At 49.6% G+C, this 20,277-nt stretch overlaps 1 protein-coding gene across 2 annotated transcripts; it reads left to right on the top strand.

Annotated features, from left to right (window-relative positions):
* Positions 1-3,072: 3,072 nt before the first annotated feature.
* Cd2 (CD2 molecule) lies at positions 3,073-16,874 on the top strand. Of its 2 annotated transcripts, XM_037206937.1 has the most exons (6): positions 3,073-3,303; positions 3,413-3,715; positions 8,771-9,001; positions 9,196-9,295; positions 12,118-12,240; positions 16,528-16,791. In XM_037206937.1, exons 1-6 carry the CDS (start codon positions 3,249-3,251, stop codon positions 16,703-16,705), a joined length of 990 nt encoding a protein of 329 aa, XP_037062832.1. In that variant the 5' UTR covers positions 3,073-3,248; the 3' UTR covers positions 16,706-16,791. The 2 variants fall into 2 exon arrangements, with proteins under 2 accessions (XP_037062832.1, XP_028733102.1); XM_028877269.2 differs by lacking the exon at positions 9,196-9,295 and having other exon boundaries at positions 3,092-3,303; positions 16,528-16,874.
* Positions 16,875-20,277: the final 3,403 nt, after the last annotated feature.

Here is a 20,277-nt window from a genome sequence, read left to right as displayed (position 1 = left end):
AAGATGGCATTTTATGGCTAAGGTGTGTGTGTGTGTGTGTGTGTGTGTGTGTGTGTGTGTGTGTTTAGTCTCTTCTTATATGTTTGATGTTTCTTCTGTAGGGCTGAGGGGATGACCCAGTGGTAGGACACTTGCCTAACATATATAAGGCCCAGGTTCAATTCCTCCTCCCCAACACACACACACACACACACACACACACACACACACACACACACAATTTCTTTGATAAATTGGTAATTTTTATTTTTTTTCCTATTTTAAAATGTTTTTTAGTGATTGACAGAAACTATACATTTGACTGGGGATGTAGCTCAGTGGTCGAGTGCCTGCCTAGCATGGTCAATGCTCCATCCTCAGCACCCTAAAGGGAGAACAAAAAATGACATTTCCATCTTAGATATTAACTGTTTTCACAATATTTTGTCATGACTTCTCACATTTTCATTTTCCCTTTGCATATGCATAGACTCTACATTTTTATGTGGCCAATAACGTCCATCTTTCCTATTTCTGAATTATGTAATATATATATATGTATACACACACACACACAGATTTTTTATACTCAAGAATAGAAATTCTTCATATGTTTTCTGTTAAGTAGTATTACAGTTGGATTTTTTTTCTCAGAATTAATGGTTAATTCAACTGTAATGTAGTGTTGTGGATGTTCTAAGTACCTGAAACAGAAATCATAACTTTGAAGATCTTTTCTCACTGAATTCTAAAGAATCCAAAGCCTGGACATTATCTCTTGTCCATATGACCTCCCTGGGGGTCTTTAAAAAAAAAAACTGGTCTCTGCATCCCTGATGCTCCCCCTGGACACAAACTCTTCTTTCTCTCTCTTAGTTCTATTGTTCTGTTCATTCCATGTCCTTAACCATCTATAGTGTTAATCACCCTAGATATTGTGAATTTGGTTGTTCACTATTATTTCATAGTCTTAGGGCAAGAGAGATGGCTCAGTGGTTAAGAGAACCAGCTGCTCTTCCAGAGGACCCAGGCTCAATTCCCAGCACCCACATGGCAGCTCACAACCATCTATAACCCAAGGGATCCTGCGCCCTCTTCTGGCCTCTTTTAGGCACTGCACACATGTCTTAGATACTTTTCAATGGCTATGACAAAACATCGTGATCAAGGTAACTTATAGAAGAAGGAATTTGTTAGGATCTTATAGTTCCAGAGAGTTGGTATCTGTGACCATCATGGCAGGGAGCATGGCAGCAGGCAGGCAGGCAGGCACAGTGCTGGAGCATTAGCTGAGAGCTTGGTTTCCTGTCTGCAGCAGGAGACAGAGAGAGAACAGAACAGAATGGGCTTTTAAGACCTCTAAGTCCATACCCAGTGATGAGCCCCCAACAAGGCCACACCTCCTGTAACTGGAAGTTTCCCTGTGTCCCACCCAGTCCACAGCTGCTCAGTCTGAAGTAAACACACAGAGGCTTATATTAATTAAAACTGCTTGGCCATTAGCTCAGGCTTACTACTGACTAGCTCTTACACTTAAACTCAGGCCATTTCTGTTAGTCTATATGTCGCCACGTGTTCCGTGGCTTTACCTGTGTGCCATTACATGCTGCTCCTTGGGCGGCGGGCTGGCATCTCTCCCTGCCTTCTTCCTGGCTCTCTCTTTGAATTTCCCGCCTGCCTCTAAGCTGGCTTGTCATAGGTCAAATGGCTTTATTTATCAACCAATCAGAGCAACACATATTCGCAGTGTACAGAAAGACATTCCCCCACCATCTCTCAATCCTTCCCAGATAGTCCCTTCCCAAAGGATGACCAAGCATTCAAATAGAAGAGCCTATCAGAGCTGTTCTCATTCAAACCAACACGGTACACATCGTGCACATGCATACATGCAGGCAAACACCCTCACGTATAAATAAAAAAAAAATTATTCCATAGTCGTCTACTTTTTAAAAAAATTGATTTGGAACAAGTTTTTCTTTACTTAAATATGAATTCCAATAGAGTCATGAAATGTATGCTAAATATAAGATGGGTGGATTGAAAGCATTTATAGTGGAGGAGCTTGGCTTCTTTTTACAACCTAAACAATTTTTAAAACATTAATTTTTTTAAAGATTTCATTATACTTATCCATGTGTTTGAGTGTTTTGCCTGCGTGTATGTGTGTATGTGGACCACTTGCATGCTTGGGGCCTATGGAGGCCAGAAGAAGGCATCAGACCCCCTGGAACCGGAGTTACAGAGGTTTGTAAGCTGTCTTGTAGGTGTTCCGGACAAAACTCAGGTTTTCTGCAATTGGCCTTTAACCACTGAGCCGTATCTCCAGGCCTCCCAATATTTGTTTATTTTTATTTTATATGTGTGTTTGTTTACATATATGCATGTGTAACACCTACCTGCAATGACCACAGAGGCCAGAAGAGGGTATCAGACCCCACTGGAACTGGAGTTATACATGGTTGTGAGTAATGGAAATGTCATCTGGGTCCTTCGGAAGAGCAGCCAGTGCTCTTAACTGCCGCGCCGTCTTTCTAGGCTCCTACATGAACAATTTTAGAATATTAAAAATATTTTCGCTGGGCGGTGGTGGCGCACGCCCTTAATCCCAGCACTCGGGAGGCAGAACCAGGCGGATCTCTGTGAGTTCGAGGCTGGGAGGCCAGCCTGGGCTACCAAGTGAGTTCCAGGAAAGGCGCAAAGCTACACAGGGAAACCCTGTCTCGAAAAACAAAAACAAAAACAAAAAACAAAAACAAAAAAAAAATTCAAGGAGGAGGGAAAAGTCCATCTCTAATCCGTTCCCATGCATACACTTAATAGCATTTCTCACCAGAGGATACGCAGTTGAATCCCGTGCCCTTTTGAACATTTACCAGTGAGTCTACTTGGTCCTGTTGGGGGCAGCACAGCTGAATGGACCCTGCGCTGTATCAGTGAGTTTGAGCCCTGGTTTACAAAAGGGCAGCTTGGGCAACTGCCCTCTGGGCTCTTCTCCTTTGCAGTGGGGCACTGAAACCACCAGCCTCAACAGATTCGTGAAGATTAAAACGGGACGCTGAGACACAGCCTCACAGAGCACCTGTTTTGGCAGAGAAAGGCAGCACGTGGGTCGTTTGCTGAGGGGCTGTGTGTGTTTTCGTCTCTACCGAGAACAGCCAGTGTGGAAGGCACGTGGTTCAGGTCGCTGGGCGTGGCTTCTGCCAGTCTCCCGGCCATCCCGTTAGAAAGAAGAACTCAGAACCACCAGTGGGCAACAAATTCTAAAGATGAGATGTGAATTGCTGGCTAGCTTCCTTCTGCTTTTCAGCATTTCCAGCAAAGGTAAGCCCGTGCGTGGAGCTTCTCTGGAGACCCTGGAAGGAGCGTGAGAGCCAAAGAGGGAGATTCTCGGTAGTCCCAAGAACCTCAGAAACCATCTTGCTTTTTACAGGCGCAGTCTCCGCGGACAGCGGTATCATCTGGGGTACCCTGGGTCACGATATCAACTTGACCATCCCTGTCATCCAAGTGACTGAGGTTGATGAAGTGCGATGGGTAAAGGGGGGCAATCTGGTCGCACAGTTTAAAAGGGGGACGAAGCCTTTTTCAAAATCAGAAGCTTTTAAGATCTTAGCAGATGGAAGCCTGCACATCAAACAGCTGAAGAGAGATGATAATGGCACCTATGATGTGGAGGTGTATGATGTGGACGGGAAGAGTAAGCTGCAAAAAGCGTTCCGCTTGAGCATTCTGGGTGAGTCTTCACTCTCTGGAACTTTTCATTTCAGTTCGGGTGCTAGGTAGCAAGTTGGGAAGCAGTGCTTTCTTGTAACATCCCCATCCAGCATCCTCTCCGTGACCCACAAAAAAAGACTCCGGTGGGTGGGGTTGGTCCTCAAGTCTATCTGCCTCTCATTCCCTCTTTGGGGTAGCCGGGAAGCTATATGCAAAAAAAAAAAAAAAAAAAAAAAATCCCAAGTTAAAGCTGGCATTCATCAGAAAGAGGACAGGCTAGCAGAGAAAGAAGGAGGATATCCTCAGTGGCGGATGAAGGAGTGGCCCATGGAGCAGTGAGTCGTTGTCTGGAGAGCTAAGACGAAGTCAGGGTGCTCTGGAGGTGTTAGAGGGCAGGAAAGGCCTGGAGATGCTGAGCCGAAGGACCTGCATCTTTTCTTCTTAGTCTTCTCAACATCCTCACAAAAAGATGGACAGTGATTTTACTGGTGCTTGAACTAAACTGTGCGGCTTTGCCTCTGCCTGTACTGAGGGGGCAGGATACTGAAGGTAGACGTGGGAAGAAGAGTTAGAAAGCCTCTACTGCAATCCATGTGAGGCCAAGCAGAATTGTGGGTGGTCTTAGTCTTGGTAACACATAAGAACCATCAAGAGCTGGCACACGGCACAGGCCAGGTGCTCAGGAGGCAGGGGCAGGTGGATCTCTGTAAGTTCAAGGCCAGCCTGGTCTACAAAGAGAATTCCAGGACAGCCAGGGCTGTTCCACAGAGAAACCTTGTCTTGAAAAACAAGCAAACAAAACAGCAAGAGAGCTGTAAGAAGTTAGTGATGCCCAGGCCCCTGGCATGGAGTCCGTGTACTGGTGAGATCTATAGTTTTCCAAGTGCTTCTAGTAAGCAGTTGTCATTGGCGGCCACTTGGCTTGGTCTAAAGGGTGACTGGAGATGAGAAGGAAGGCAAATACATGGGCGTGGGGAGAAAAATCAAGGGAGTTTGGGTGGGTGAGAAGGAGGAGAAAGAGACCCCAAACATCACTGATGTTGAAATCCCCGGGACAAGTGGCAGCTCGCACTATTAGGAGGGAGCCTGCCCTTTGCCTGCAGAGGAAGTTGAGAATGTTTGCACGTCACAGGTCAGCCATGCAGAGAGCACACATACATTCTGAGCTTCACCCAGGAGATGTCACCGGAGAAAGGGCTCCCCTCATCCTACCTGTGGTGTGCCCCTCCTACCCGGTACTCAGCGCCTGGGCCTGGCACGAGCCTCATCCAGGACCTGCTGTCAGCTCCTCTATGAATGACTCCCTTCCGGACCCTAGTGCTGTAACCCTGTCTAGAGAGGAACTTTCCAGAAATGGGGTGGGAATGAGAATGGCCACCCATCACGGGCTCTGAGAATGGCCAGAGTCACCACTGCAGGCCATGGCGCTCTAGGGTCCTGTTGTGATATTGAGCCACACTGAGCCTTGCACAGCATCCTATGCATGTGCTCTCACACTGTCACCCTTATTTTGGGGGTGATAATGGCTACTGGGGAGAAGTCAGGACCTTGCTAACCTGGTTTCTTTAAAGCACCCAGTCATCTTGAGGACTTACAACAACAAGCGTCTATCCATCTATGAGGAAACGCCTGCTCAGAAATGACTTGGCCAGGTTCTCACTGTTAAACAGGAGCAAAGTCAGGCTACTAACCGGGGGCTTCCTTGACAAGGAGGGTGACACTCCCTCCCCAAAAAAGCTCATCCACTGCTGAATGATTCACACACCACACAGCTTGCCCATTTACCACGCACAGTTCAACAACTTTCTGCATAGTCACAGAGTTATGTGGTTATCACCCTGAGCAACCTTTTCTTTACCCCCAAAGGAAACCCAGACCCCTTAGACTAAAAACAGTGACTTCATTATTGTATGCAAATGCCAATGCCACACAGTATCTTGACTCAACTTGTGGTCCTGTCATCATTATGTATCACACAGGACTGGAAATTGTTCTCGGCCCCGAACCTGATTACCCCATGCAGGTTCTGTATCACTTACTTAACGTGTTTGGGATTAGAAGTGTTTAGGATTTGGGGCCTCTTGAAGATTTTGAAGTATTTGCACATATACGTATGTGGTATCTTGGAGACAGGACTCAAATGTAAACATGACATTCATCTGTGCATATATATATATGTATATATATGTGTATATATATATATATATGCTTCCAATGCTGTGTTCAAGGCAGTTTAACACAGTATTTTAAATAGAATTGTGCAGGAAACAAGGTCCCATGATGTGGGACTTTCCACCTGTGGTATAGCACTGTGGCTCAAAAAGTTTTGAATTTGGAAAATTTTAGATTTTCTATTAGGGGCACTCATGAGGCCTGTGACATTCAGTGAGGGGTGTGAAGGTGTCCTGGAGTCCTGGGACACCACGCCTGTGTTTTTAGTGCTGAGGGTCCCCTCTGCTTGGTTTCTCTATGCTCCTAGATTCTACCTTCCCCTAGGAGGCAGCTGGTTGAAGGGACAGTGCAGGGCCCCCAGACACCAGTGGAGAAGGACAGGATCCTCGAAACCCAAGATTAAGAAGCCACATCTAGCTGGGTGGCTGTGGCAGACAATCCCAGCACTCGGAGGCAGAGGCAGGCAGATTTCTGTGAGTTCAAGGCCAGTCTGGTTTACAGAGTGAGTTTCAGGACAGCCAAGACTATGCAAAGAAACCCTGTCTTGGAAAAACAACAACAACAAAAACCAAAAACCAAAAACCAAAACCAAAACAAACAAGCAAAAAGAAGCCCTATCTGGGGAGAGCCTTCAGCCACTTTCAGAAAGCTGTTTTATAGGGAGACTATCTACAAATAAGATTGCCCATCATTGTGTTTGCCTGCGTGAAAGACGAGCGTGCATTTAAAAGCTAAAGCCTTAGCAACTTAATTAGGAGCAGCAGTCACAAAGATGGAGGAGATGAACATTCACTGATGCCCGTGGAAAGGGAATGTAATGATGCAATCTCATAGTAAAGGATAGAAGGCAGGTTAAAAAGTCACGTGATTCAGGGGCTGGGGGCATAGCGCAGTGATAAGTTCTTGCCTAAATGCCGGAGGCCCTGGGTTCAGCCCTCAACACTGTTCCCTGCCCCCAGGTACATAACCCAATTTTAATTAAAAATATTATATTACGGATTTATGTATAAAAATAGCAGAATTGCAGGTGATCTTCCATTGCCTTTACAGCCTGTTTCAACTTGGTCAGTGTCTTGAGATGATTGGATGTTACTAGGAGAACTTTTCTTTCATTCTAGAAAGATAGGCAGCCAGCCCCTGCGAGGCAGCCCTGAAACTATACACTGCTCTGCTGGATGCTGACGATTGCACCATTTCTTTATTCTGAGATGCACAGGATTTTGGGATGGGAAGGAAACTGCTTTTCTGCCTGCTTGTATGTCGGGACGGAAATGGAATTAAACTGGGGAGGCCCGTGGGGAAGACACTGTGGTCTGAAAGTTAGAGAGAGAGGAAATCGGAAAAATTCACCGTTGGCCCATGTAACAAATGGAGACCAGTGAGAGGGTGACAAGATGGCCCGTCCGGGAAAACAGTAAGGTGTGAAGGAAAGAGACGTGGGTCTTCAGGGAGAGAGTGGGGAGGGGACACTGGGTCTGACCTCACTAACACCAAAGCCAGGGCATTTCCCCCCAGGGTGTAGCCTTTAAAAAGTATTGTGTCAAACAGGAGGAGCAAGGAGTCTGCATTGTGCATGTGAGAACCACCTCTGGTGATATGTCCAGGGCTTGGCCACAGGTTGTCTGGTTTGAGACAGGCAGGGAATATTTTTTTTCTGTTTCTTAAAGTTGAGGCCCCACAGGGCCAGAGACTAACTCAGCACCTTTGGGCCAGGAATGGCCGCGGCCTCCTTGGTGTTCAGATGGTACCTTTCCTCTCGTGAGCTTTGGCTTCTTCAACACCCCCATGCTGGCCTGGCCCTCTGCTCCCAGGATGCTGTGGGGCAATGAGTAGCTAAGGCTATGAGCCTCTCACATAGCCATTCCTCCAAGATGGGGCTCCTGGTTGACCTTACCTATACCCCTGGACTTGGAAATCTTTTTCAGGGTTCTTCTTCCAGCCTGCCATATTTTTTTAAATTAATTTTATTCGTGTGTGTGTGTGTGTGTGTGTGTGTGTGTGTGTGTGTGTGTCCCCACCACATGTGTGCAGGTGCCCACAGAGGCCAGAGGAGGGGGTCAGACTTCCTAAGCTAGGTGATGATCAGCTGTCCATCGTGGATTCTGGGAACCCAACTCAGGTCCTCTGGAAGAGCAGCAAGTGCTCTTAACCACCGAGTCATCTCTGCAGATCCTGACTTGTCATGTTTAATGGATACCCTAAGGCTAAGCCTTGAAGGTCGAAGAGCTTTGGACATGCCATCTGTAAAAGGGGAGAAAAACATGAGCCTTGATCTTAGAACCAAGTGATGTCATGTACGGGAAAACAGTGGAGGGTACGAATAGTAGATGGGCATCGGTTGTGGTGCCTTGTCAACTCATATCCTGTGTCTACGAGCTTTACCGGAAGGGACTTTGTTCTAGATGTTCTGTGTCAATTAAATAAAATGATTTTCAAAAGCATTTCAATATAATGTAGCTTGGTTGGTAGAATGCTTGACTAACACACGGGAAAACCTGGGTCTAATCCAAAAGTTGTCATGCTAGCACCTGTCCATGATCTCAGCACTCACAGGAGGAGGATCAGAAGTTCAAGGGCACCCTTGGCTACCTCATGAGTTCGAGACAAGCCTGAGCTATGTTAAGATGCTGTCTCACAAACAAACAAAAACGAATGAACATAAACAAAACTAGGACTTTTGAATTTCCCTGGTCCCAAACTAATTCAATGTTAACAGGCATTATAAAAACATGGCCATTATTTGTGGGAGCATAGTTCTGTAACCCCAGCTTTCAGGAGGCAGAGGCTGAAGGAAGAAGGACTTCTAAACCAGACTAGTCAGTCTACAGAGTGAGATCTGGTCTTTAAAAAGAAAAAAAAAGTATCCAAAAATTGCCTAATAAAAACGGGATCTTTTTTCTAGAGAGGGTCTCAAAGCCAGCGATCACCTGGGAGTGTAGCAACACAACCCTGACCTGTGAGGTCAAGGAAGGAACAGGCCTTGAACTAAAGCTGTATCGAGGGAAGAGACTTCTCGCCAGCGGACATCAGAAGATCATAGGCCACAAATGGACCACCCTGAGTGGGCCGTTCAAGTGCAATGCGAAAAACAAGGTCAGCGAGGAATCCGTCACGGCAGTGGTCAGCTGTTCAGGTACGGTGCGAGCAGAGGTCAGGGTGGCCCAGGTGCACAGGGGTGGCCTGCTAGGCCTAGGGCGCTGTGACGGGTGTCACCTTGGCTGCACAGTGCTTGGGGCGGGAGGCCAGCGCGGTTCAGGGTGGGAGGTGAAAAGGCACCTATTTCTCCTGGTGGGCTGCTGGCCACCCGTTTTGGCAGTCCATCCACAGGTGTGACCTGGCTTCGGGCAGGGAAGGAGCCTCCCCTGGAAGGAAGCATCGTGGGGTCGAGGAGGGAGACTCTTGCTGGAGGAAATCCGACTTGTTCGAGGTGCCTCTGCGAGCTGGTGACTGGGATTCTGACGTCTCTTTGAGTTTCCTTTTCGGAAGGGTTCGAGCTCAGCATCTGCTGTGAGGAGCCAGGCCTCGGAAGGCCTGGGAGGGGAGAGCAGTAAAGGGGAACAGAGAGGCACACCCTTCCTGCCACCCCCGAGAACGGCTCTGCACCACAGTGCCTCTAGTCAGCCCTCAACTCCCGAGGCCCGAGCGAGCTCCAGAACCTGGCCTTGCCACAGCTCCCAGAAAGAATTTGTTCTCGTGTTTTTGTTTGCTTTGCTTTCGGGGAGAGTCTTGCTGTGTAGCCTCCGCTGGCTTCCAACTTGCAGCCGTCCTCCTGCCTCAGTCTCCCACTGGGATTACAGGGGTACCTAACTGTGCCCAGCCCCCAGCAACATTTTTTTTTTTTCTGTGGTGTACTAGTTCCAGTCTGGAAGCCAAGGTCTAGACGTCAAGTGTCAGTTGATCCAAATTCAGTCGGCACGACCCTAACAGAGCGCCCGCCCCTCTGCGGGCTCCCATCTCATGGTCCACAGAGAGAAGCATCCCGAGATTCAGAGCATCGAGGAGAAGTCTTGGGACCCACTCCCCGGCTCACTCACATGGGCCTTCGAGAGCTGCCTTACAACGTGGCAGCTCGGTGGTCAGAACAACCTGGGAGCGAGAATCAGGGTCCCAGAGGCCAGTGACAGCCTTTGCAATGTAACCTCAGGAGGGCTGTCCCATCACTTCAGTGTGTCACTTACTTGTCTCACTTCACCAGCAGGGACACTTCCGGAGGTGGGGGTCACCGAAGGCACCGAGTCTGCCAGCCCCAGACTCAGATGGCATTTCCTCACCCCTCGGGTTCATGGGCGGTCTCTGTTCCACCTCCCTGGCCCCACCCTCCACTTCCCTATCACGAAGGCATTGGGGGGGGGGGCAAGCTGCCTCTCCTTGACTCCAAAGCTTTTTCCTTCTCCTGGAGGCCCTGCCTTAGAGACAAGGGACTTAAGTCAGTGAGCCAACAAAAGCCAGCTCCGTTTATTGATCCTAAAAAAATTATTCGTTGTTTATATGAAATTCAAATTTAACTGGCTGTCTTGTGTTTTATCTGGCAATCTCATCCTTTGTATTTACTGAAACTAGTTTCCTCCAGAATAAAAAAAAATAAGTGTTTATCAATGAGGGAGAGCCCTGGAAGGAGAGGATGCAAGGTTTTGGGGTGGGGGACCATGCAGATCCCTCACTCCGTGGTTCAGAGCAGAAGCTGAAGCTGGCCCAGGAAATGGCCCCCAAGGAGAAAGAGGAGTATATGGGAGCATGTGGACGCCCCTGAAGATCCTGAAGGGATTTGAATGTTCCTCCCATTCTAAAGGCTAAGCTGTCTTAAGGAGGCTGTGAGTGTGTACTTAAATTCCTAAGAGGAAGAAGCAGCCTGGCCCCCCCAGACGTAGTGCTCCCTCACATAAACATAGGCACAGGGTCTCCAAGAGGAAGTGTGGGAGGGAAGGAGAGTTGGGATGAGACACTGAGGGACCTATGACAACCACAGCTACTGATGTCCCCACCAGGAAACTACCAGACACCCAGAGTTGCCCTGGGTAAACTTGAGACCAGATTGGAAGGCACGCCTGCTTTTCAAGAGTGTCTGAGGAAGGGGTAGATGGACTGCCTGAGAACCCAAGGGAGGAGTGCTGGAGATTCTCCTTGGACAGGATGCCCTGCCCACTCCGTTCACACCTGGGAACCCCTCAGCCTTGACTCTGGCATCCCAGGCCTTGGCAAGCCAACAGGGCCGGAAGGTCCCTGCATCCAGCCTTGACGCAGCCTCAGGGATGCTGAGGGACACCCCGGCACAGGCAGTGTCCAGAGAGGTTCTCAGCTGGCAGGCAAGGACTGGGCGAGGCAGAGAGTGGAGGAAGGGATGTGACCCGCACCAACAGTGCCAACAACATGGCTTGAAACTCTGCCCTGCTTGGTTGGCCTCCAGCTTGCCCAGGCCTCATCCCTGGTTGCTAACATTTGCTTCTGGGCGCTGGCTGGCTGGAGCCTTGCTTCTGTGAGGCTGGGCTCAGCTCCCGGCTCATCCTCCCCACAGGGCAGTCCTCTGACGCCTGCCTGCTCCAGCTGCTCTCTCTAACTGCTCTTGACTCACAAAGGCCAGATGGCTTAGCCCCCCTCCTGGGAAACCGGTACCAGAAACACCCGTGCAGAATCGAGCAAGAGCAAGCCCTCACATCTAGGTGTTGTTTTTACAGTTTACAAAGCACTTTTCCATCCATTATCTGATCTGACTTCCGACAGCTACTCTGTGATGTAAGCCACATTGTTTCCATTTTACAAAGAAGGAAACAGACTCAGAGAGGTGGAGCATCTTATCAAAGGTCACACAGCTCTTACCTGGAAGAGCTAAAACTAAGCCCATGGCCCTTAACAGCCATGACACTGTTTCCTTCTCTGTGCTTCTTCACTGTGTTGGTGGGTGAAGGGATCAGAGCCATACACACCACGGCTAACCACTGAGGATCTAGGTCCCTTTCCAGGGCCCAGGGAGAGTCTGGGAGGAGGAAACACTGAACACTGAGACTGGGGGATGCTTGACTTGGTCTTGTGAGGCCTCAGGCAACTCATGGATGCTCTCCTCGGGTGGGGGATGGGTGAGGTGGGCAGGTTCCTCAGCCCTTGCAGATTCGGAGTATTCCAGGTCCTGGAAGTTTCGCCTCCGTGAGGTGAAAAGTCCCATGGGACTCTCATTTGTTTGATGTAGAAGGCCAGGGCAACAACTGGGCCGCTCTGCCCAAGACTCTCTCCCTTAGCCATCTTCTCTTCTTGCAGAGAAAGGTCTGCATTTCTATCTCATCGTGGGGGCTGGCGCAGGAGGCCTCCTCTTGGTGATCCTCGGAGCACTGTCTGTTTTCTGTATCTGCAAGAGGAAAAAGCAGAACAGGAGGAGAAAAGGTAAGCAGCCCCACTTCTACAGCGGAGTCCCCGTGGGAGCATCTCTCCTTGAGTCTGCGAAGGGAAGTAGGAGATGGGGAGAGTCGGAATGGCTAGGCTGGACCCGAGGTCACGGCTGGGTCTGCTGGCGTGCTCAGGTTGATTTCTGAAGGACAGTCCTCAGGGGTAACAACGAAGGACCTTTGAGAATCTGCAGCCAGGCTGTGTACCTCCCCAGAATCCACCAGGTGAGGCTGCCTTGGTGAAAGGCTAGTGTGGAGGTCCATGCATTTCCATAAGGATAGAGAGATTCCCACCCAAACCCCATGACTATGAACAAATATCTTGGCCTCAGATGGTGTCCAGGGCCAAACTCTTGGAATATGGGTAAGACCATCTCTAGTTATGAAGCACTCCAGGGGTGGGTCAGTGTAGAGTAAACTCGTTCAGTGTGTGTGAGGCTCTGAGTTCGATTCTCAGCACTGAAAGAAAATAGAAAGTCAAAGCCAGGGTGATGGCCCTTCCTTTCCTGATTGGCTGTTAGGGGGGGGGGGGGGTGCTTTCAGGCTAGGAATATGGTTCCCTTGATGCAGACCTGTCCTGCGAGCTACAAAGCAGGAATTGGTTCTGCTGATCCTACGCAGGGGTCTGACCACCCATGGGACAATGTGTCAGGGACTGTGTCTAGCTGTCACTGCAGATGTTGAGGAAGGGCAGCTTTAGTTGGACATGCTAGTGGATGGGCAGTCCCTGGGGTTCTGGGAAATCTGTTTCACACAGAGTTGGGTCCCATCTCTGCTGGTCTCTACCTAGGGTAGGTACAGTCATGCTCACAGTCGTGACTTCCAGGACAGCAGCCTGCCCACTCTCCGCAGTGGTGGCTCCTTCTTCACACCTCATTTCTCAGTGTTGCCCTCGTCCTCCTTTGAGGCTGACACCCCCATGTGTCATCTTGCACACCGCGTCCCCAGCCTGGGCTCGGGTACGCACATCTCTCTTCACTCCGCACCCTCCATGTTTTATATCATCCCCAGGGTCTCCATCTAACACAGCTTAGTGGCTTGCAGAGCCCTGGACCCTGTGGCTTCCTTATCTCTGCTCATACTGTCTCCACCCTTCCCTACAAGACCCAATCTCACTGCCCAGCGATCAGACACATTCCTCCAAGGTGGACCTCAGGTGTCACCCAAGACAAGGCAACCTCTGCCACCCCCAGACTGGGAAGAGCCACGTGACAATAGCTCCCAGGGATAAAGTGGCTTGTTCCAGGAGCTCAGTTCAGTGTTTCAGATTCACTGCTACGCCCCTCTTCGTGGTCTTAAAGGTAGACATGGACCCAGACGAAGAAGCAGGTTAGCTCAGCACCTCAGACCCGGCAGCCCGTAGGCTGAAGCGTGACTAGGCTGAGGCAAGAAACCCAGCCCTTGAGTTCTAGGACAACCTTGTCTTGTTCTTACATAACCCATCTTTAAGTGTGACGCCCGTGGGCCTGGTTTTCCTCACCCGCATCCATGACCTGAGCTGAGTCACCAAGAGACAGTCTTGAAAGTAAGGAAGAGACCATGACAGGTCCCCAGAGGAGCAGATGCTTAGGCGGGGGTGGACCTTGCTGGAGAGAGGCTGTACTGGGGCCCCGTGGTCCTGCTCTTAACAGGTGGGGGGCACAGATAGTACCAACTCTAGAGCTTCCACAAAGCCAGCTTGCCTGCCCACCTCAGTGTCAGGGCTCGGCATCCGGCCATACCTCTCACCCCCCCTCCCACTTCTCACGTGGTTCTTTGCACCTTCTGGTGTCCCTCACCTCGGTGGAGGCTGACAGGGGCTCTGTCACTCACTGAGGACAGTGTTGCTGTCTGCGTCCTCACTGCAGCTTAGCAGTGGGGGGCTAACACACAGAGCGTGTGCAGCGAGCACAGGACGAACAATTTGCCACCAGGCAGAAGAGCCAGCCAAGAGCCGCCTGAGCTTGCCGCCGTGGATGAAGGGCCACCACGGCTCGTCTATATCTAGGGTCAAAGTCTTACTGACAGCCTCCCAAACATGACCACAGTCACTTTGGGGGCATCGAAGAGGGCATAAAGGACATGTCCTGTCATGTGGGTGACTTTTTATGTATGGGCTTAGGGCATGCAGGTCACTCAGATGTCAAAACCGCCTAGTTTGACTTTGAACCTTTGCACTCACAATGCATTTACAGTAGCCGGGGGCGTCACCTGGGGTCAATATGGTCAGCCCACAGGTGATGCCAAGACACGCTTCTCAAGTCGCATGTCTTTGTAAAGATTCAAGCAATCATTCATTTACCTCATGGAGAAGCTCCCTTGACTCCTTGAGGATGGCCTTGAACATAGGGACTAGAATGTCAAGAATGTGGCCTAAAGGAGCCCAGCGGTGTCCTCTAGGCCTCTGGCAGCTGAGTGTTCCCACAGAGTTACAATGTGGTTTAAAAAACAGTCTATGGGTTGTGGTCTATTGTTCTTTATTTTATATCTAGAATCGACTTATGAGTGAGTACATACCATGACTGTCTTTCTGGGTTTGGGTTACCTCACTCAGGATGATTTTTTCTAGTTCCATCCATTTGCCTGCAAATTTCATGCTTTCATTGTTTTTCTCTGCTGAGTAGTACTCCATTGTGTATATGTACCACATTTTTTCATCCATTCTTCCATTGACGGGCATCTAGGTTGTTTCCAGGTTCTGGCTATTACAAATAGTGCTGCTATGAACATAGCTGAGCATGTATCTTTATGTATGAATCAGCATTCCTTGGGTATATGCCCAAGAGTAGGATGGCTGGGTCTTGAGGTAGTTCGATTCCTAATTTTCTGAGAAACCGCCATACTGGAGAACAGGGGAACCCATGGCTGATATGTAGAACTGAATGGTATTGTAAAATAAAAGAAAAGGAAAAAAAAAAGAAAAAGAAAAAGCAAGGAAAAAAAAACAGTCTAAGAAGATCTACACAGTCTCAGGCATGTCTTCCTGGACAGAAGCCACACAAAACAGAAAAATCCCAAAGCGTGAGGAGAGGAACCATCTTTCCCACCAAAGCTCAAGTGGATGGGTTTTGCTTATGAATTTCAGAGGAGATAGTCCATTCCTAAGGGCTAGAGTGCTCCTTGGAGGGTGCTCAATTTCCTTCCAGAGTGTAGGCTGTATGACGATCAAATTGAGCAAAAGGCAGACCTACCCTAGAGACCCTGCAGAAGAAATAGTTACTAATGTCCTTCATGGCCACCCAGACCCGTTAGTGTGGGCTCCAACCAAGCGGCTTGTTGCTTAGCAATTTTGCTGATTAACTTTAGGCAGCATTGGGCTAGAACTCCTGGATCAGGATCAGGTTGTGCCTTAGGCACAAAGCTCAGACATGGGTGTCCTCTTCCCTCATATTTCTGAGTTCTAAAGTGGCTCATGCTCTCGCTGTGACTGGGGGCAGCATCTCTCTCTCTCCTGAAACACCCAGAACTGGCAGAGGGTGAGAGCAACTTCCTTTCCTCCTCACATCTCCTGAAGCATCTGGTTTGATGCCTATCACAGAAGACATGTTCAAGGGTTGCGTTTTGGGGGCGGGGGAGGTGGCTTAGTCGCCAAAGTGCTTACTTTGTGAGCGTGAGGACCAACGTTCAATCTTAGAGAACTCGTTAAAAAGGCAAGGTGGTGTCTGGAGTCCTGGGAGCAGAGGGGGGTGGATCCCTGCGGCTCTCTGCCTAGCCAGCCTAGCCTCCTTGATAAATTGTAGGCCAGACAGAGAGAGACAGAGAGAGGGAGGGAGGCAGAGACAGAGATAGAGATAGAGAGAGGGAGGGAGAGAAAGAGAGAGAGACAGAGAGAGCGGGGAGAGAGAGACAGAGACAGAAACAAAGAGAGAGACAGAGAGACAGAGACAGAGAGAGACAAATAGAGAGACAGACAGAAAAAGACAGAGACAGAGATAGAGAGACAGACAGACAGACAAACAGACACACACACACACACACACACACAGGAAGACAGACACATATACAGAGAAAGAAAGACCTTATCTCGAAAACAAGAAAGGTGAACAGTGCCTGAGGAATGGCACCAGAGGTTATCCCTTGGCACACACCTGCATACATATGCACACACATACACAGATGCGCGCGCACACCTGCATACATATGCACACACATACACAGATGCGCGCACACACATATGCTTACCTGCATACCTATGCGCGCGCGCGCCACACACACACACACACACACACACACACACACACACACACTGCACACGTGCACTTGTTCATTACATTGCTCATATATTGCCTTTGTCTTGCCATTACAGAAGAAGAGCTGGAGATAAAAGCCCCCCGAATGAGCACCGTGGAAAGAGGCCCGAAGCTGTACTCAACCCCAGCCGCAGCATCTCAGAATCCAGGAGCTTCCCAAGCTCCTCCTCCACCTGGCCATCATCTCCAGACACCTGGCCATCGTCCCTTGCCTCCAAGCCACCGTACCCGTGAGCACCAGCAGAAGAAGAGACCTCCTCCATCAAGCACACAGGCTCACCAACAGAAAGGTCCTCCCTTGCCCAGACCTCGAGTTCAACCAAAACCTCCCTGTCGGGGTGGAGAAGATGCTCCATTGCCGCCCCCTAATTAAAAAGGCAGATGCTGTCCTTTCCCATGAAAAGCTGCATGTGTGTCTCTCCACCCAGTGCACAGGCACACTCTTCCATTGTTTTATACAACTAGGACCCAGATGCCTCCCAAGACTTGCAGGGCACAGTCAAAGCAGTATCTTTAACACAGTCCTGCAGCCATGTGGTCTAGCCTCGGAATCTGTGACCTTTCCTTAGATCTGTCACATCAGGAACAGAGAGATAATCAAGATGTGGATGTATGTAAGGATGCTGAGGGAGCAGTATAAAGACCTTACCTTCCTCTCAGGTTCTGGGCCCATGTGAGCCACCACACGGCCACTGGCTCACGTGCACAGGCAGAGTCTCTTGAGCTCTCTAGGTACCCTGATGGACACCGGCCACTTCCCTTGAGTGGCATAAAGGAAAACATTGATTGGCCACGGTGCCTGCTTGTTTTAGACAGGAGACCAGGGTCCAGGAGAGGAAGCTGCAGAGCGGGAAAGAGGCTAGCTGGGGTGGTAGTGACATCAAATCTGATCCACTCAGGTCACTGGAGGCGTGTGAATGCCCATCTGAATGACCAGAATCGACCCGACATGTCAGCTGCAAAGGGGGTCCAGCATCCCGTGTAGACACCTCTGTGCACACATTTCAACAAGACGTGCCCATGGAGTCTCACTTTCTTGGTCATTCAAATGGGGTCATAATGACCTGTGGCATTATCAGTGAAAAGTGGGGGGGGGGGGGGGGGGGGGCGTGGCGGTGTGTGATCTATGGATCCTGGAGACATCAGGAGCCCATCAGGCAGCATGCCTGGGGGTAGGCTAAGGGGCCTCTGGGTCCATTCCTGAGTGCTGCATGTGTCCCTGGTGATCAGGGCAGACCAGTTCATGGCAGATGCACACCCTTGGAGACTCAAGGAGAAAAGCGTTCAGTTAAAACTGGAAACCGATCTGCTGGAGACACCTGGCTTGCATCATAGGTGCCATGCCTGTAGCCCAGTCTGCCCCCTTCTCCTTGACTTCTTAGGCCTGGTAAGCCTGGGTAAGCACTGGCAGGAAGCTCTGAGGGTAAACCACAAAGACTGAGTATACTTAGGACTTCCTGCAAGGGCTCAGCTGCGTTTTCCTTTGAATCTGGGCATCTATTGTTTAGAACCCAGTAAATGACTAGGGCAAAGACAAATTAAGTCCAGTGCCCAGGTAACGTCAAACATTAGTTTCAGCCACAAAGTAGTCATCCCAGGGTCTACCCAGGAGGAGAGGAGAGGAGAGGGTCTTTGACCTAAGGCTTTCTCCCTTATCATCTCTGTCCCAAGCAATGGACTCTGAGTCCACTGGCCATCCTGATACAATAGCTTCTATCTCCATCCCTTCAGAAAGCCTTCCTCCTTTTCCACATCCCTGCCCTGCCTTTCTTCTGCTGTCCTGTAGTATTATGTGTGACACAGGACACATCTAACACGCAACTGTCTGGTCCTTTACTGACCATCATCCATGTAGTCATTTGGTGGACATTGAACTCTCCTGGGAATCTGTGCTGGCGTCTGTGTGAGACACTGGAAGCCATGACATCTGTGTATCCAGGCAGCTCAAGAGGCAGGGTGGGCAGTGGACCAACGACAACACACAGAGAGCGTGGGGTGGCAGATTCAGGTCAGAGGCAAGCGAGGGAGCTCAAGAAAGGACTTTGATTGAGGATTGGGTCGTTAAACAGGGGTGGCACAAGATTTTTCAGGAGGAGGTGACATTTGAGTTGAGCTGTAAGAGGCTAGGATAACTAAGCCAACAGATGCTAACAGATTGGACACAGAGGTGCAGAATTGCCCACAGTGAGGGAACAGCTATTGCTTTACACAAGCGCCATATTCATTTCCAACTGTCATGTTTTGCCACATTGACAGATTGTATGAACTGGGGACATGTGAACGTCTGCTCGCTGCAGACAGGGCCACAGCAACAGGCGACAGTACGACTCTGTCAGAGTCTAACTTGACAAACCAGGGAGCTTATTGAGCTTACTTACAGCATGGGTGAGGGATTGCTTATAGGCACATGAGTGACTCCAAAGAGGTGCATTCCTAAAAAGTCCCACCCTCACACATGCGAGGACTTCTCCACTTTGAAACTTTCACATTATATTTCTGGAGCCTCGGAGCTTGGCAGAACTATATACGGCTGGGAGGGTGCGTGAGAGGGGGTGGCTGAGATCTCAGGTAAGAGTCCAGGGGCTCTCGCTGTTCTCTCTTCTGTAAGGGGAGGTCGTTCAACAGCGCTGAAAGCAGCCTGTGTTGTCTTGGGGTCCTCCCTGGCCAACAGCTTGTAGGGAGGTCGCTCCTCCCTGACCTTGGAGTTTTTCCATTAGTCACCTATGCCTGTTGGGAGCATCTTTTTTTTTTTTTTTTTTTTTTTTTTTCACCCACACAGGCTACCTTTTGCCCATTTTCTAACCATTGCTCTAACATTGACAGGCACAGGGTGTGGTGGGATTTTCCCAGTCACTTAAATGAGTGTCACCTATGCCGACCTCAACCACAAAGCTCCTAAGAATGCCACAGCTAGGCCGGGCGGGCCCTTGTACCTTGGTGAACTGGTTTCCCAGACTTGCTCTCTTAGGGGCACCTGCACCTCTTTCAGATGATTTTCCAAGTCTGTAAGACACTGAGAAGTTGACATCACAGCCTCTATGTAGTGAGGCGTCATTAGGTGGGGTGGCAGGATCTCTGAAGACCACCACCATCCATGCAAGTGCCAGTTGATCTCAGGAACCAGCAGCTAAGGAAATGCCAAAGAAAGAGGTTGGTGAAGTTCACCACAGCGTGGAAAGACTTCTTTGTCTGTCTTAAAAGACCACTGTCGAGTACAGTGGCATTGGCTCAGAGGCACTATCCTGCATAGTTCTCCACAATTTCTGTGAGTAATGAAGCTTCTTCATTCTGGCGAATGTCCATGGGGACCTCACACAGGTGCCCCATTGCCACGGCCATCGTAGGGCCAGAGCAATCTGGCCCCCCACCTCTCTCACCTGTTCTCCCTTTCCTTCTGGTCCCCCGGCTATCAGAAATGGCATGCCGACACTTCCACCTCAACTTATCCTTTATCCAGTTTGCCCAGCAAACCAGAGGCTAGGTCAGAACGGCATCTACACCCCTTTCATGATTCATCCCTTGCGTGGCCAAAGACTCCGGGTGCACAGCTCAGCCTGCACTGTGTTCTTATCTCCCACAGCGGAGACAATGCAACTTCTGGGAGCCTCCATAGGATCTTCCTTCATGGATACCACTGTAAGAGACAGTAGTATAGTCTCTGGTTCATCGGCTATTCTTGGGATATCCCCGTTCTTCCTGGGCTGGCCACATTTACCAAGGAGGCACACTCTCTGTGGTGGTTTGAATGGAAATGGCCCTCATAGGTTCATAGATTTGCATGCTTAGTCCCAAGTTGGTGAACTTAG

The sequence above is a fragment of the Peromyscus leucopus genome, chromosome 6 (assembly GCF_004664715.2).
Source record: "Peromyscus leucopus breed LL Stock chromosome 6, UCI_PerLeu_2.1, whole genome shotgun sequence".
Taxonomy (NCBI): Eukaryota; Metazoa; Chordata; class Mammalia; order Rodentia; family Cricetidae; genus Peromyscus; species Peromyscus leucopus.
Note: the sequence above shows the minus strand (reverse complement) of the source record. Positions and strands in the feature narration are given on the sequence as shown.

Coding starts and splice junctions, on each gene's coding strand:
- Cd2 (XM_028877269.2), top strand. CDS start 3,249: ATGAGATGTGAATTGCTGGCTAGCTTCCTTCTGCTTTTCAGCATTTCC. Junction 3,716..8,770: donor GTTCCGCTTGAGCATTCTGG/GTGAGTCTTCAC, acceptor TCTTTTTTCTAG/AGAGGGTCTCAAAGCCAGCG. Junction 12,241..16,527: donor GCAGAACAGGAGGAGAAAAG/GTAAGCAGCCCC, acceptor TTGCCATTACAG/AAGAAGAGCTGGAGATAAAA.